General features: G+C 25.0%; 2 protein-coding genes across 2 annotated transcripts; both read left to right on the top strand.

Moving 5' to 3' along the window:
• Positions 1 to 895: 895 nt before the first annotated feature.
• On the top strand, positions 896 to 4,381 carry LOC128952102 (eukaryotic translation initiation factor 4 gamma 2-like). The gene is made up of 7 exons (XM_054297438.1): positions 896 to 1,150; positions 1,215 to 1,449; positions 1,511 to 1,954; positions 2,009 to 2,913; positions 2,965 to 3,097; positions 3,166 to 3,862; positions 3,931 to 4,381. The coding sequence occupies exons 2-7, from the start codon at positions 1,357 to 1,359 to the stop codon at positions 4,134 to 4,136; spliced, it is 2,478 nt and encodes an 825-aa protein (XP_054153413.1). The 5' UTR covers positions 896 to 1,150; positions 1,215 to 1,356; the 3' UTR covers positions 4,137 to 4,381.
• Positions 4,382 to 11,599: 7,218 nt separating this feature from the next.
• Positions 11,600 to 13,823, top strand: LOC128966399 (uncharacterized). The gene is made up of 3 exons (XM_054313248.1): positions 11,600 to 12,388; positions 12,459 to 13,451; positions 13,530 to 13,823. The coding sequence occupies exons 1-3, from the start codon at positions 11,693 to 11,695 to the stop codon at positions 13,821 to 13,823; spliced, it is 1,983 nt and encodes a 660-aa protein (XP_054169223.1). The 5' UTR covers positions 11,600 to 11,692.
• The last annotated feature ends 733 nt before the right edge of the window (positions 13,824 to 14,556 follow it).

Consider the following 14,556-nt stretch of genomic DNA (forward strand, 5'->3'; position numbering starts at 1 on the left):
TATCAGACATTCAACATATTGTAATATAGACTAAACTATACATTAGTTTATAATATATAAGTAATAATTTGAAACTTTGTCTTATTTTTAACCAATAATTAGTGTTTAAAGTKCAGTACAGTATATACAGTACAGTATATACAGTACAGTATATACAGTACAGTATATACAGTACAGTATATACAGTACAGTATATACAGTACAGTATATACAGTAAAGTAAACTACTTTATAGGCAAAAGACGTCAAACAAGGTTTGTATTGCTATTGTATTGTATTATTGGTTGTAATGTTTGTAACATTATATATGAATGTATGTATTGGTTGGTCACTGGACTCGATTGAAGTTTGACTCTCTTTATAATATTAATACCTTTAATACAGTTTAGTATAGTTTGAGTGAAACGTCACACAAATGTTGAGACAAAGCACTGAACATATAGTGAGAGACAAACCATTAAGCGATTGATCCGCCATTCAGTGCATACCTATTGTACGTATCATTGATTTGATTATTGATTTATATATTAATTACTATTTTATTGATTCAATTGATTTAATATTATTTTCAAACATTATCTCTAATCTACTAATTGTCTTAAATTTAACTTTAATTTGCATATTATTTGATGAGTTATTGATTGCATGTATTTCTTGTAAAGACAACTCATTAGACTCATTGTCGACAACTAGTGATACTGTAGTTAACTATTATTAACTATTATTAACTAATATTAATATTAATTCTTTTTAACTAAATATTTCAGATATTGAACAATCATTATATTGATTTGAAGTGATAAACAAAGAAAACCAAAGGACAGGTGATTTGGACACTATTTTACGTTATTTGATTGTCTTTGCTGGTTGTGGTCACTGAAGAGGTATTAGTTTATATTACTGCTGTCCAACACAACGGAAGCCAAGAGAGGAGAGGGGGGTATTGCTTCTCAATGCTCGGGAGGAAAGGATGCCATCGGCTCTCCTCAACGGCAACACAGCTCATCGAGCAGTTGGTCGGCCACTGGCTTAAGAGCCACCACCCGATGGGTGCCTCCGAGTAGCATAAGAAGAGATTTGCAAACCCTTAACCAAAATACATCACAATCTGTTGAAGAAAAACAAAATRCCATTTTCCGTAGATTCAGAGGGTATACTAATTTAATCCAATAGTTTTCTTTGTGTCCATTAATTTAATGATTTTATTATCCATAGTATTCTTAATAAGATTACTCCCGAAAAGTTTAAAAAGTTGAGTAAAGAACTGTTGATTGTTGGTCTCGACTCTCCAGCTATACTTAAAGGCCTTATTTTGCTAATATTTGACAAAGCATTAGAAGAGCCGAAGTATAGCTGTATGTACGCTCAGTTATGTCGCATAATCAGCGAAGAAGCCCCTAATTTTGAATCCAATCGTGAAATAAATAGCGAAAATAGACATCTAAACAATGTATGCCTTAATAATAACATTTATAGGATTTATATTTATTAWATTTTGTTATTGTTTTTAGACATTTTGTCGATTATTGTTAGCCAAGTGTAAGGACGAGTTTGAGAACAGACGTCGAGCCAGTGAGGCTTTTGACAATAGAGATGGACCTCTCACTCCACTCGAAGAGGAACAGCGCTCTGTTGCTAAACACAAGATGTTGGGCAACATTAAGTTCATCTGCGAATTGGGAAAACAGAACCTCTTGCAAGAATCAATTCTACACCTCTGTATCAAACAGTTGTTGTCAAAGCAGACAAAGGATCAGTCAATACAAGAAAAGGCTGAAGACTTGGAATGTTTGACACAAATAATGAAAACTGTTGGACGCCTTCTCGACAATGAAAGGGCTGAGCTTTTGATGAAACAATATTTTAAACGAATGGAGTATTATTCTACACATCCAGAACTCAGTTCAAGAATTAGATTTATGTTACAAGACGTGCTCGAACTCAGACGCAATAATGTATGTCTTTAAAGCATTTGATTATATTTTTAATATTTATTGTTATTCTTATAGTGGGCTCCGCGTCGAGTTCAGCGGGAGGCCGGACCTAAAACTATTGTTCAAATTCGTGAAGAGGCTGCCAAAGATTATGGTGTATATATGCCACCACATCAGTACACCTTTGGTCCTCTTAGACCCGGTATTCAGTCAAAGGGAGGACATGTAGATGTCATAATGCCTTATGGCTTGCACTTAGGCACAGGTCCAGGTGCTATAAACGATGTCTATAATCATAATCCACAAATTATGGGAAGAAGAAACCCTACAACTAATTTAGTTTATAATAATTATACCGGATATCAGAAAATTCAAAATAACAAAAGGGATATTAATAATACTCGTCAACAGCAACAACAACATCAACAACAACAGCAGCAGCAACAACAACAACATCAGATACAGCAAATGGCTAATAATTCAATTGTCAATACTACTGGAAATAGAGAGTTACCGCCGAGGTTTCAAAAGCTACATCAAAATCAACAACCAATAGTTGGTACTAACACTAACAATGCTAATAATACAAATCAATTACAACCACAAGTATTAGCCGTACCGATGAAACCTTTAAATCAATCAACTTATGGCTTTGATTCCGGTGGTATATCTTTACGACCGGCCATTAACTCTATTGTCTCGAAACCAAATATACCAATGACTAAGCAATTGATAACTAACTCTAATTTAAACAATGAAAATAATAACATAAATGTCAAATCTTTAGAGCCGAACAGTGATTTAAACAAAACTATTGACAATAACATTAATGAAACTAAAACCAATAACATTATCACCAATAAAAGCAACAAAGAGGTGATTCTTAAGAAAACAGAAGAGACTCTTAAAGAGTTTTTGACGCAAAATGATAATATCGACGAAATTGTTATGAAATTCAAAGAAATGAAAATTCCTAAAAAGTTTGTTAATAAAATAATTTATTTAATTTTAACTAATTTTTAAAATTTTAGTTTTCAGTTAGACGTATTGGTAACGATTTTTAAGAAATCTTTAGAGGCCTCTGAAAGTGAAAGAGAGACGTCTAATAAATTGTTAAATCATTTGAAAGATGAAGATGTTATCGGAACTAATATTTTTATGAATGTATGTTTGCATTTGTTTTATCAATTGAATGTTAATTTATTATTATTAACATAAATGCTTTATTATAGGCTTTTAAGGATTTGATTAATCAAATGGAAGATATGGAAACATATATACCTCGTGTTAAGTCACATGTGGCTGCCATCATCTCCAGCGCTATAGTCGATGATATAATCAGTTTGAAAGAGGCCAGTGAGCCATTAGAAGGCGGACAACATTTTCCACTATTTTTGTTATGTTTACAGCATTTGAATAAAACTAAAGGACAAGTTTGGCTTTTCGAGAAGTTTACAGAAAGTAAAATAGATTTAATTGAATTGTTGCCCGAAAACGATCGAAATAAAGAACGAATGGCCGCCATCTTAGAAGACCGAGCACTCGGATTCTTATATCCAATGCTACGAATTGAATCGGATTTATTGAAACAACTAAATCAAAGTGACTGCACTCCTACTTCATTATATCGATGGCTTAAAGATAATGTCGATCAGTCTTTACAAAATAACAGCGAATTTATAAGAGTTTTGTTCACTTGTTTGCTTAAATACATTATCAATGAGGCATCAAAACAGTCGATTTCAGAATCAGATAATCAAACACAAACTCAAACTAATACAACAAATATTGCTGACAATGAAAAACAATTATTGAATAGATATGAACACGTATTGAAAGCATTTTTGCATGAAAAGCATTCATTGCAACTCTTGGTTTTGTATGTATTGCAAAGTTATTGGTTTAATAATTTACACAATTTATCAAAAGGTATTTATTTTTATAATCATTGTTTAAATTTTGATACACTTTTGACATTAAATTTATTTTTACTGTAGGAATGATATTGCGTTGGTTTTTAATGCTTTACGATCTGGAAATAGTCGAAGAAGAAGTGTTTATTAAATGGAAAGAAGATATTAATGATGAATATAATGGAAAAGGAAACGCATTATTTCAAGTGAATCAATGGCTGACGTGGTTGGAGGAGGCAGAAGAAGAAGACGAAGATGAAGATGACGACAGCGAACACATTCTTAATTAAATCAATTCTTTAATATTGTTAACCACTATATCTAATGATTGCATTATTGAATACTTGTTTAGTACTCAATGTTTCTTTTAAATAGAAATCTACTCAAAGCTTATAATGATTTATTTACAAACACTTGTCTCTTCTTTTTTATACAATTTTTGCCAAATGGATAGTAGTTATTAAATAAATGAATTTTTATTTATATTTCCATAAATATTCTATTATTTAAGAATAATGTCTTAAAATTGATAGTTTAAACTAATAAAGTAATGCCGTTTAATCTCACTTTATATTTCTGTAAAATGTGTAAATTTAGTTAAAATTAGTTAAATTTGAKAAATAATATAAATTTATTCGGATATAACTTTTTAATATATAATCATTCATTTAATATACAATTATATAAAGTGAGACTAAACGGAAATCTTTAATTTCTGAAAAAATATCTTATTTACATAAATTCCAAATTAAATCTCCAAATTTTGAAACAATTTATAATTTTTTTTAAAAATCATTTATACTAAACATCTGATAACACTATTAATGATTTTTTTGTTTAATTATATTATAACTAAATTAAAATAATGTTATAATAATTAAACTAAAATATTAATTTATTAAATTATCTGATATGTGATCTGAAAAGATATGTGACGAACAATAAATGATTAGTTAATTGAAAATAATCTCTTCTTCATTGTGGAGAAGTCTCCAAATCCTTCATCGAAGACATCTTCATCGAAACCTTTTGAGTCCACTTCTGGAAATTTTCTTCGCATACGAAGGAAATGATGAACTAATTTATTATCCAATGGTTTATATAAATGTTGTTTTGGTGTTGATTTCCAATGGTTTGTTTGTAACCATAATTTGTCGCCAAAATCATTGTTTCTATTACTTGAATCATCTGTTTGTGTGAATTCATCTAAAGAATTGCTGCCAACTGTTAGTATGCAAACTAATAACAGCCATATAATAGTTGTTTCTATATATGAGTACATCTGAAACAATATAAGTGTATATTTTAATTATATTATTCATCAAATGTTTGTTATTTACTCTTACAAATAAACTTTTACAACATTTTAATTAAAATCTATGCAAAATATAATTTATATATTTTAGAAAATCATTGATAAAAATTAATTATTGTTGCAAAAATTATTTTGTTAGCATACTATATCCATATAATTTTTGTTGAACTTTTTTTGTTTGTTTGTTAATAATTAGGTTCATAAATAAAGTTAAATATTCAATATAATTCTATATACTAACTAATGCTAGTATTAAATATTGAGACATTGTATTTGATTAAACTTTAATTAGTCTTAGACCAGATCCCAAAAGATTTTTTTATACAAAATGTATGTAACTGTTAATCTATTCTATTATACTGTATATAGGGTTCGGGCAAATTCCTTCCCTCGTTTTTTATTATCCAAAAGTTCCCTATTTTTTCTGCTCACTGGGAATTTCTAAGGAATCTATTTCCTTGTGCTACAACCTATTGAACTCTAAACAACAATTTTTATTACAAGATTTAATTAACAAATGTTGTATTAAACTGTATTTTGAGTGTTATTGTTAAATATTTTAATGAAATTTTATGTAAAAAATTAAGTTTTAGTATTATTTATTTTAGAAATATGAAATATATTTTCCTTTCTAACAAGATATGAAGGGAAAATAAAATATTTTCCCTATTTTCCTGGAAAATTAGAGGGATTTTATTAGGGAACTTCCTTTCAAGCTGCCCGAACTCTAAGAGTATAAGAAAAACTAATCTAAATCTTTATTTTGCTTAAGTTTTAAAAAAAATTAATTTATTTTAGATTAAATAATTTATTTTCATAAATTATAATAATTATATTAAAGCAGTACTATACTACCGGTATATATTTAATATTATACTGTTATAATCAGCGTTAAGCAAGGTTTTGGATTTTAGAGGGGGGTAGACCGGGGTAAAATTTACTAAATTCTCGAAAAATCTTGGTGGGGGTATTGGGTGGGGTAAGATTTTTATTGCATTTTTAAACGGCAATTTTTTCAAAAATCCAAAATCAAGGGGGGTCAAGAGAAAATTCCCTAAAAATTCCTTAAGTTCCCGAATATTCCCATGTAAATTCAATAAAATTCCCATAAGTTCCCGTATAAATTCCCGGGAAAATAGGTAAAATTTCCAAAAATATAAAAAAACTTAAAAATTAACAAAAACTTAAATTTTAACAAAAAATAAAATAATGTATTTAAGATTTAAAAATAGTTGATAAAAGCATTAATGATACACTATGAGTTATTTTTAGTATTTTAATAATTTTTAACTTTTAACATAATTAATTTTTTAAATAATACTTAATGTTCATAGTTTATAGATATATAATTTTATTTTTTAATGTTATTTTTATATAAATACTGACTGAATACTAATTATTAAATTCAAAATTTTTAAGATTTTTTAGTTAAAATTTTTAAAATTATTAATAAAAACCTTGTAATATAAGTATTTATTGTTTTATTAACTTATTAAACTATCTTAAACTTATATTTAAGTTCTAATATGATTACTTTTTTCAACAAATAGGTAATTTTTAATTTTTTAGTTTAATATTTTAATTAAAATTATGTTATTTTTTCATGAGTTTTAACGTTATTTTAACTATTTTATTTATTTTTAAAATTAGAAAAACTAAAATTAAAATTTTTAAAAACTTCAAAAAATTTTCGGCGCCTGGTTATAATGTATTATACTGTAGACAATTCCATAATTGATATTATAAATTATAATATAATTATAATTTATAATACATAAAATGTTTGAGTTTGATATTTAATTAAAACATACAATAAGTATATTAAATAATAATAATAATAAATCCTCTTTTAAGTTAAATCTTTTTGAAATAAAAATCTAAAATAATTAAACATAAATTAAATAAAATGTATAAAATTTATAGTTTGAAATTCGCGTTATATATTAGATAATATATGTTAGCGTAAGATTCACGTTAAATAATATACTTAGAAGTGTAGTTAACATGTTTTTTAGATATAAATTATAAAATACAATAAATTATAAACCAGTTATCTGTATATTAATTAATTTTAATTTAATAAAACGTGCGATACATTCATAAGTCTAATAATATATCATAATAAATGTATACTTCTAATAATTTATTAAAATAATAATAATAGCAATTTATGAAAATTACTTTTAAGACAATTTAATTAAATTGCGATAAACAATTGAATTTAGTTGAATGAAATGCAAACATAATAAAATATAATTTAATATATCAACTAARTCTACTCAAACAGTTTATAATAGTTTCTATAAAATAACTTTTTAATGAAATTATGATTCATTATAAACATAAATTTATTTGTAAAATAAATATTTAAAAGTATTAGTTATTTCCCAGTAATTAAAAAATTACATTAAATATATAATTTATATTAAATTTAAATTATATTAATCCCAAACCTTTAAATAGTTTAATCAAATTATCCGAATTGATTTAGAAACTGCAATCAAGTTAACAAAGCAAACAAACAAATATTAAATAAAATATATTATAAGATATATTACACACATAACTACTGTTTAAGACCTAATCCAATGTTATCTCATATATAGTAACTCTGTTTTTATATAATAAACTTTAAGATGTATGAGAGTGTGTGCACTGAAAGCAATTGTCTATTGGATCCCATAATCAGCTCAATTCACAACTGACTCTATATTTTTAAATCTTAATTTTATTTATTCATTTATAAAACTCAATCTGTATTTTTAGTCGAAATATAAGTTAATAATTGTTTTATAGTATTGATATCAATGTACAAATTGAATAATTTAATAAATTAAAAAAAAAACTTAACAAACATTTCGATAATTTCAATTACATAACATTTGGAGTCATACCTTAAAAATAATGTTTTTTCATGTCATCAGTTGGTTAAATGTTTGGTCAGTGAGATCTTATGAACCAAATATTGCTAAATAGTATGGAAATTGGTATTTATATGTAGTTTATAGAAATAACAATTTTCTAAATTTTTTATGACAATGTAATTTAATATTACGAAACTAAAACAATGTTTAATTAAATACAGTATAAAAGCAATGAAAGCTATAATTATAGGTATGAAGGCGTCAACTGTTTAATATATTAGCAATTTGTTAAATATTTAGTATTTTAACTCTAAAATTTATTCATTAATTAAAATTATTGTAACCTATATAAATATAACTTTATTATTAAAACTTAAAATTTTTATTGTATTGTAACGAGTAACTGATTTAATAATTTAACTTTTATTTAAATGTCTAATTTTATTGAAAAAAATAATTATTAATTTTTATAATCTAATTAAAATGCAAATAAGACAAAAAAATAAAAGCAGTAAAATTAAATAAAAATATAAAGTTTTAATTATGTGTATATATAATTTTATATTATTCTCAAATTCTCATTTATTAATATTTTTATTGTTATATTTTCAATTTAAATTTATTTAATTTTATGTGGATGATTGTGATTGCGTCAAATTGCAATTGCAGTTTGTGAAGAAATATGTGATGAAATTTACAATGTAGAGTATCTTGGTAAATTATAAAGCTTTTAATTGTAATTTAATAGTAAACTTATAAATTATTAATTTGYAATATGCAATCTTTATAATTACTGATGATTTTTAAAGGCAATACATTAAAAATTATTTAATAGTATACTATATTTACTGATGATTTGATAGGACGGTTTTTACCCATTAAACTTACAATTTTCACATATATTGTTATTATAAAACTTATTATAATTATTGATGCAATTATTTGTTACATTAATACTAATTTTGTTGATTTTTTAAAGTTTTATAAAAAATATTTTCTAAATAAAACTCGACATACTGTACATTGAATTTCTAAATATTGTTAAACAATTATTTTTTAAGCAAAATCCATTATTTTTTTATCAATAATGAGTTATTATTACATAAACACAAAATATTGTCTATTACATACAGAATAATAATATTGTATTAATATTAATATATAATTAAGTATAATAGATGAAAATATACAATATATTGAAATATATAGTACCGGTATATTATATTGTATCAATAACATTTATCAATAATGAATATAATAGAGTAAAAATGATATAATAGACAATAATACAATTATAATACAATTATAATACAATTATAATATACCAGTAATACACGTATAATAGAATATAATAAAGAATTATTAGTACTATATATATGATAGTAAAGAAAATATAATTTTTTATATAAGTAATTATTTTAGAGAAATCATAAATTAATTATAAAAATTTTAATTTTCTCTCTATTTGTGGCTTAACCGGCAAACTTGTAGACAAACTGCGGCACAATTAATACGATTGATATCACTATTTGTAGTCTATTGTTTAGTAAGAGGGAGGACTTAATTACAAAATTATAACTATAACATAATAATTATTGATATATTGACCAACAATTGGCAACAATTTGAGACTCTATTAGCAAATGCAGAGCTCATATCTCAATTAAAGTTGACTTTTTGTGACTTTTTTCACAAACTTAAGTCTTCCTCAGTCTATAATATGTTATCATCTGTAAGGCCTGAACGGACCCAAATAATTATATGACTAAATCTTATTATTTTTTATATTTTTAAAATACATTTAATCTTTTATTTGATAACATTTGCAACAAACGGTATGTCGTGTTCTGGATGTGATTAATAAATTAAGAAAGTTCTGCCAATATTTACATTAAAATATTTTTTTTTTAWAAATTTTGTTAACTCTTTTTAAAAGTAATTTCTTATTTTGTATTTGTTGTGTTATGTTTATATTATTTATTTAATAAATAAATTATTAACATCATTATAATATAAAACATATATTTTATCTTTTCTAAATAAAAACTAGAAAATAATGTTTTTAAAATTTTATTAAATAATAAATAATAAAAAACTATGTTTAGAAATATTTAAACTCAAAATAATTATTTTATTATATCTATAATTTAAAAGAATAATTAGAATATTATTTAAAATACATTTAATTAAATATAAATTTTTAAAAATCTAGTTTTCTACGACTTTTATTGTTAAAATTAAGAACTTTAGACTAACACTAAAAATAGGATTTATAGAAACAAAAAGTATCTTATTTTGTTGGGTTATATATATATTGAGATTCCTCTAAAAAAACGTTTTTCCATGACTTCACACAAACCAAAATCAAAGTGAATTTTACTATAAAGTTATGTTTTTGGTTATGATATATTGTATGACCATGGTCGAATATAATTATTATAATAGTAATTAATWGATTATACATGTAACGGTTACATACATTTATAAAAAAATCATATAAGTGTAAATTGTATCCAATAATTAATATTAACCAAATAGTTAAATACGATTTTCTTATAAAACAAATTTATAATTTGAATAAAAAATATACCAATAATTTAAGTATACTAAAAGTATTGTAAGTATTGTAAGTATTTATATTTATGTATTTGTGTAGAGTTTCTCTATTTATATTTAATGTTATTTTATAAGAATATTAATATAATATGATATGATATACTTAAACCAGAGATGAAAATTGTAGTACAAAATAATGTTGACTAACAATAAAATACTGTATAATGATTATTACAGTCGACATCAAGACATATAAAACTAAAAAATGTTTTAAATATTGATAACAATTTGTGTTGAGGTCTTCTCTCACGTCTTCACTCGACATTTATATTACTTATTTTGTTTCAAATCATATATTATTTAAATTTCTATATTTTTTCTAAATTATATTTTATGGTTAAACATAAAATTTTTAAAAATTATTATTATTATTATTATAAAATCTTTATTCACTTTTTACATTAAAACTTATGTAATATTCTAAAATAATAATTATTATTATGAGTGTGGGTTAGATACAAATGTGACAATTGATGATCAAAACTATAGTTAAAAGTAATTATTATTTATTACTAATTGATTGATCCATTTCTGTAATAGGAATGTCCAGTTCACGGGAAACGGCTTCAAAAAATCAATAGTAGATAAATCATTGATACTATACATACAAAACATACAATATATTAAAGTAACAAATTATTATTAAGTTTTTTTTACTTTTTKATCTAAATTACAATTTCTTCACTCTTATGATAAAAATTATTATTATTAATATAAAATTGTTAAATTATTAATTTATTAATACATATTTATCTTACTACAGATATAATACTGTTTATAAATTACTCTATACGATGTGTATATTCTGTATATTCTGGTAATAAAATAATTGATTGATAAATATTAGATATGAAATAATGAAAAAAGTTATTAATATTAAAACACGTTTTACTTGAATATTGCAGTGTTTAGTGTATTGAGTGTCGAAACTATAGACTCTGTAATAAACAGTATTATAGACTTCAGTAATGTTCGTAATGTTTGACACATAGAAAGTAAACAAACGATTGCATCGATTAATCAACTGATTTGACATCAAATAAGTGAATGAATGGATACTTTATGGCGATTGGCCTCTGGATCTACTGTTGAAGAGTTTGCTAAAGATGTCTATATTAAGAGTAATATAACCATTGAATTAAGCAAAACAATTAAGTCTATACTGAAAGAGTTGGCCCAAAGTGACACCAAATTAGTAATTGAGAGCCGACTGGTTGTCGACTTGTGTCACATCTTTGAGGCCATACTTCTTCACGGACTCAAACAAAAATTAAGTACTCGTATGACAAATGTCTTCATGAGTCTGTCGCAAACAAAGAGTTTTGGTCTCGATTTCTGGACTGTTATATTGATTTTATGTCACAATGAAGTATCCAAAACTGTAAGCGATTTGTCAAATGTGTCGACAGATATCGGTCGGTGTCGGGCATGGGTTCGGTCGGCACTTAGCGATGGACTTATATTAAGCTATTTCGACGCCTTAACTGCCGACTCATCCCTATTACATGGTTTTTATCRGTCTTCGGCATACATTCGTGATAAAGAGCACACAGATATTGTCAAACGCTTACTCATCGGTCTCGAGGATTATGTCTTTAATTTAACCATTGATTGTTCAACATTTGATTCATGGGATGAACAAACTTTAAGATTAATTGGTGTTAATTACATGGAGACTGAGCCTCAACCCGTCATAACCGCTACCGATGCTATTGATCTCATTGACAACTTTGAAAGTAATCAAAAAGTAAAATATATTTTAGTTTTTACTGTTTTTGTTGTCAATTGTTTAATAAAAATTTTGTTTTTATAATTAGTCAACGATTAATGAAATAGGAAAACAAGATGAAGAAGAAGAAGACATAGAACCGACAAATAATGAAGATTTCATTTCAGACAATACTTCTGAAACAATTTCAGATATCAAGTCTAACAATTCAAACGAAGCGTTTGATGAAATTGTTGGCAAATTAGAGTTGGAGTCTACAAAATGTTTGGACTCAGAAGTTATTGAAAGCGGTAACAGTTTGAATCGTATGTCCGGTTGGAGTACAACTCCTCACAAATCAGACGAAATGTCGGCAATTCGTGACCAAAGCTATGATGATATTCTTCAAAGTTATTCAACTCAAGCGGTTCTTTCCAGTACTCCTGATATTCGTGACTTTACTATTACTATKGACTTCGAGAATCCAACGAATAGACCTCATCTAACAAAAACAATATCAATGCTTTCAACCAAAGAGAAATCTCCAACGGATTCATTGATTTCTGAAACAGATTTTGAAGTAATACCAAAAAGTGTTGTTTTAAATAATTCAGATCCGGAAACAAAGAAATTTTTAGACCAATTAACCCGATTGGCTAATGAGTGTGGACTCGATGAACAGGATTATAAGTGTATTGCTTGTGGTCGACCTATTGGTATGATTTATGGTAAATCCCGTTTATGTTATTTTGATGGATATCATTATTGTCTGGATTGTCATTCAAATGATGAGTCACTAATCCCCGCCCGAGTCATACATAACTGGAATTTTGGAAAATATCCGGTCGCTAAACGAAATAAGCATTTCCTGGTGTCGACCGAATTGGAACCGTTATTTGACATTAAAATATTGAGTCCATTATTATATTCAATAGTCGGAGAGATGAAAGAAGCACTTGATTTGCGGACTCAACTCTTTTATTTGCACGCATACCTGTTTACTTGTCAGGAAAATATAGCCATTGAAATGCGCAAAACTGTTTGGCCGCGGGAACACCTCTTTCAGCACATCCATCTCTATTCGGTTGCTGACCTCTTTCAGGTATTGATGGCATATATAATGTTTAAATAAGTTTATACTATCGATAATTGTATATTATATTTGTTTAATTGTTTTCAGGTTCAAAACAATCAGTTGTCACAAACTTTGACAAAAGTGATATCATTTGCAAAAAAACATGTCTTGTCGTGTCCTTTATGTACACTAAAAGGATATTTCTGTGAAATTTGCAATTCTTCACAAATTTTATATCCATTTAATACTGAATCAACAAAAAGATGTGAGAAATGTAAAACAGTGTTTCATTTACACTGTTTTAATGAAAGGTATGACAAAACACGGTGTCCTAAATGTCTTAGAATTGAAAAGAGGGAACAACAGTCACTTCTTGCAGATAATTATCAGTTAAATTAAATATTTTTTTATAGTTTTAATATCTAATATTTGTTAATAAAATAATTACTTAAATTATGGATAAGAACTAAGACTAATAAAACTATTTATTAAATGAAATACTATTTTATTGAATATATTTTAATCAATTATTACATTTGTATAAATTATTAATACAATATTATATGATTTGATGTATTGTTATTAACAAATACATAAAAGTATTGTATTATATAATAAAAGAAGAATAAAGATGTTATTATTATTAATATTATTATTAATATTATTATTAATATTATTATTAATATTATTATTAATATTATTATTAATATTATTATTATTATTATTATTATTATTATTATTATTATTATTATTATTATTATTATTATTATTATTATTATTATTAATATTATTATTGTATTGCATTTTATTTTATTTTTCTTACTATTAATATTTTGTTATATTAAATATAATAAAAATTTTGTTTTTAATTTTATGAAAAAAACTTTATAATGTTTTATGTTAAGTGAAGTAATTCAATTTATTTAATTACATTTTTAAATAATCAACATTTTAAAAGGCTTTGTAACATATGTTGGTAACTGTATAATAGAAATATTTAGTTTATTTTGAGTATAAGATAATACTAATCTAATTGGTATTTTTAATTTATGTTTAGACATTCATATTGTTTATATTAGATTAATAAACGTATAAAACATAAACATGAAAATATAAAGATTTACTGTACAGT

The sequence above is a fragment of the Oppia nitens genome, unplaced genomic scaffold (genome assembly GCF_028296485.1).
Source record: "Oppia nitens isolate AA-2021 unplaced genomic scaffold, nextdenovo-longstitch-racon4-pilon3 scaffold1_pilon_pilon_pilon, whole genome shotgun sequence".
Taxonomy (NCBI): domain Eukaryota; kingdom Metazoa; phylum Arthropoda; class Arachnida; order Sarcoptiformes; family Oppiidae; genus Oppia; species Oppia nitens.

Excerpts from the sequence above, each read along its gene's own strand:
- LOC128952102 (XM_054297438.1), top strand. The coding sequence starts at position 1,357 with ATGTACGCTCAGTTATGTCGCATAATCAGCGAAGAAGCCCCTAATTTT. Across the intron at positions 1,450-1,510 it reads AAAATAGACATCTAAACAAT|ACATTTTGTCGATTATTGTT; the intron begins GTATGCCTTAAT and ends TATTGTTTTTAG. Across the intron at positions 3,098-3,165 it reads GAACTAATATTTTTATGAAT|GCTTTTAAGGATTTGATTAA; the intron begins GTATGTTTGCAT and ends GCTTTATTATAG.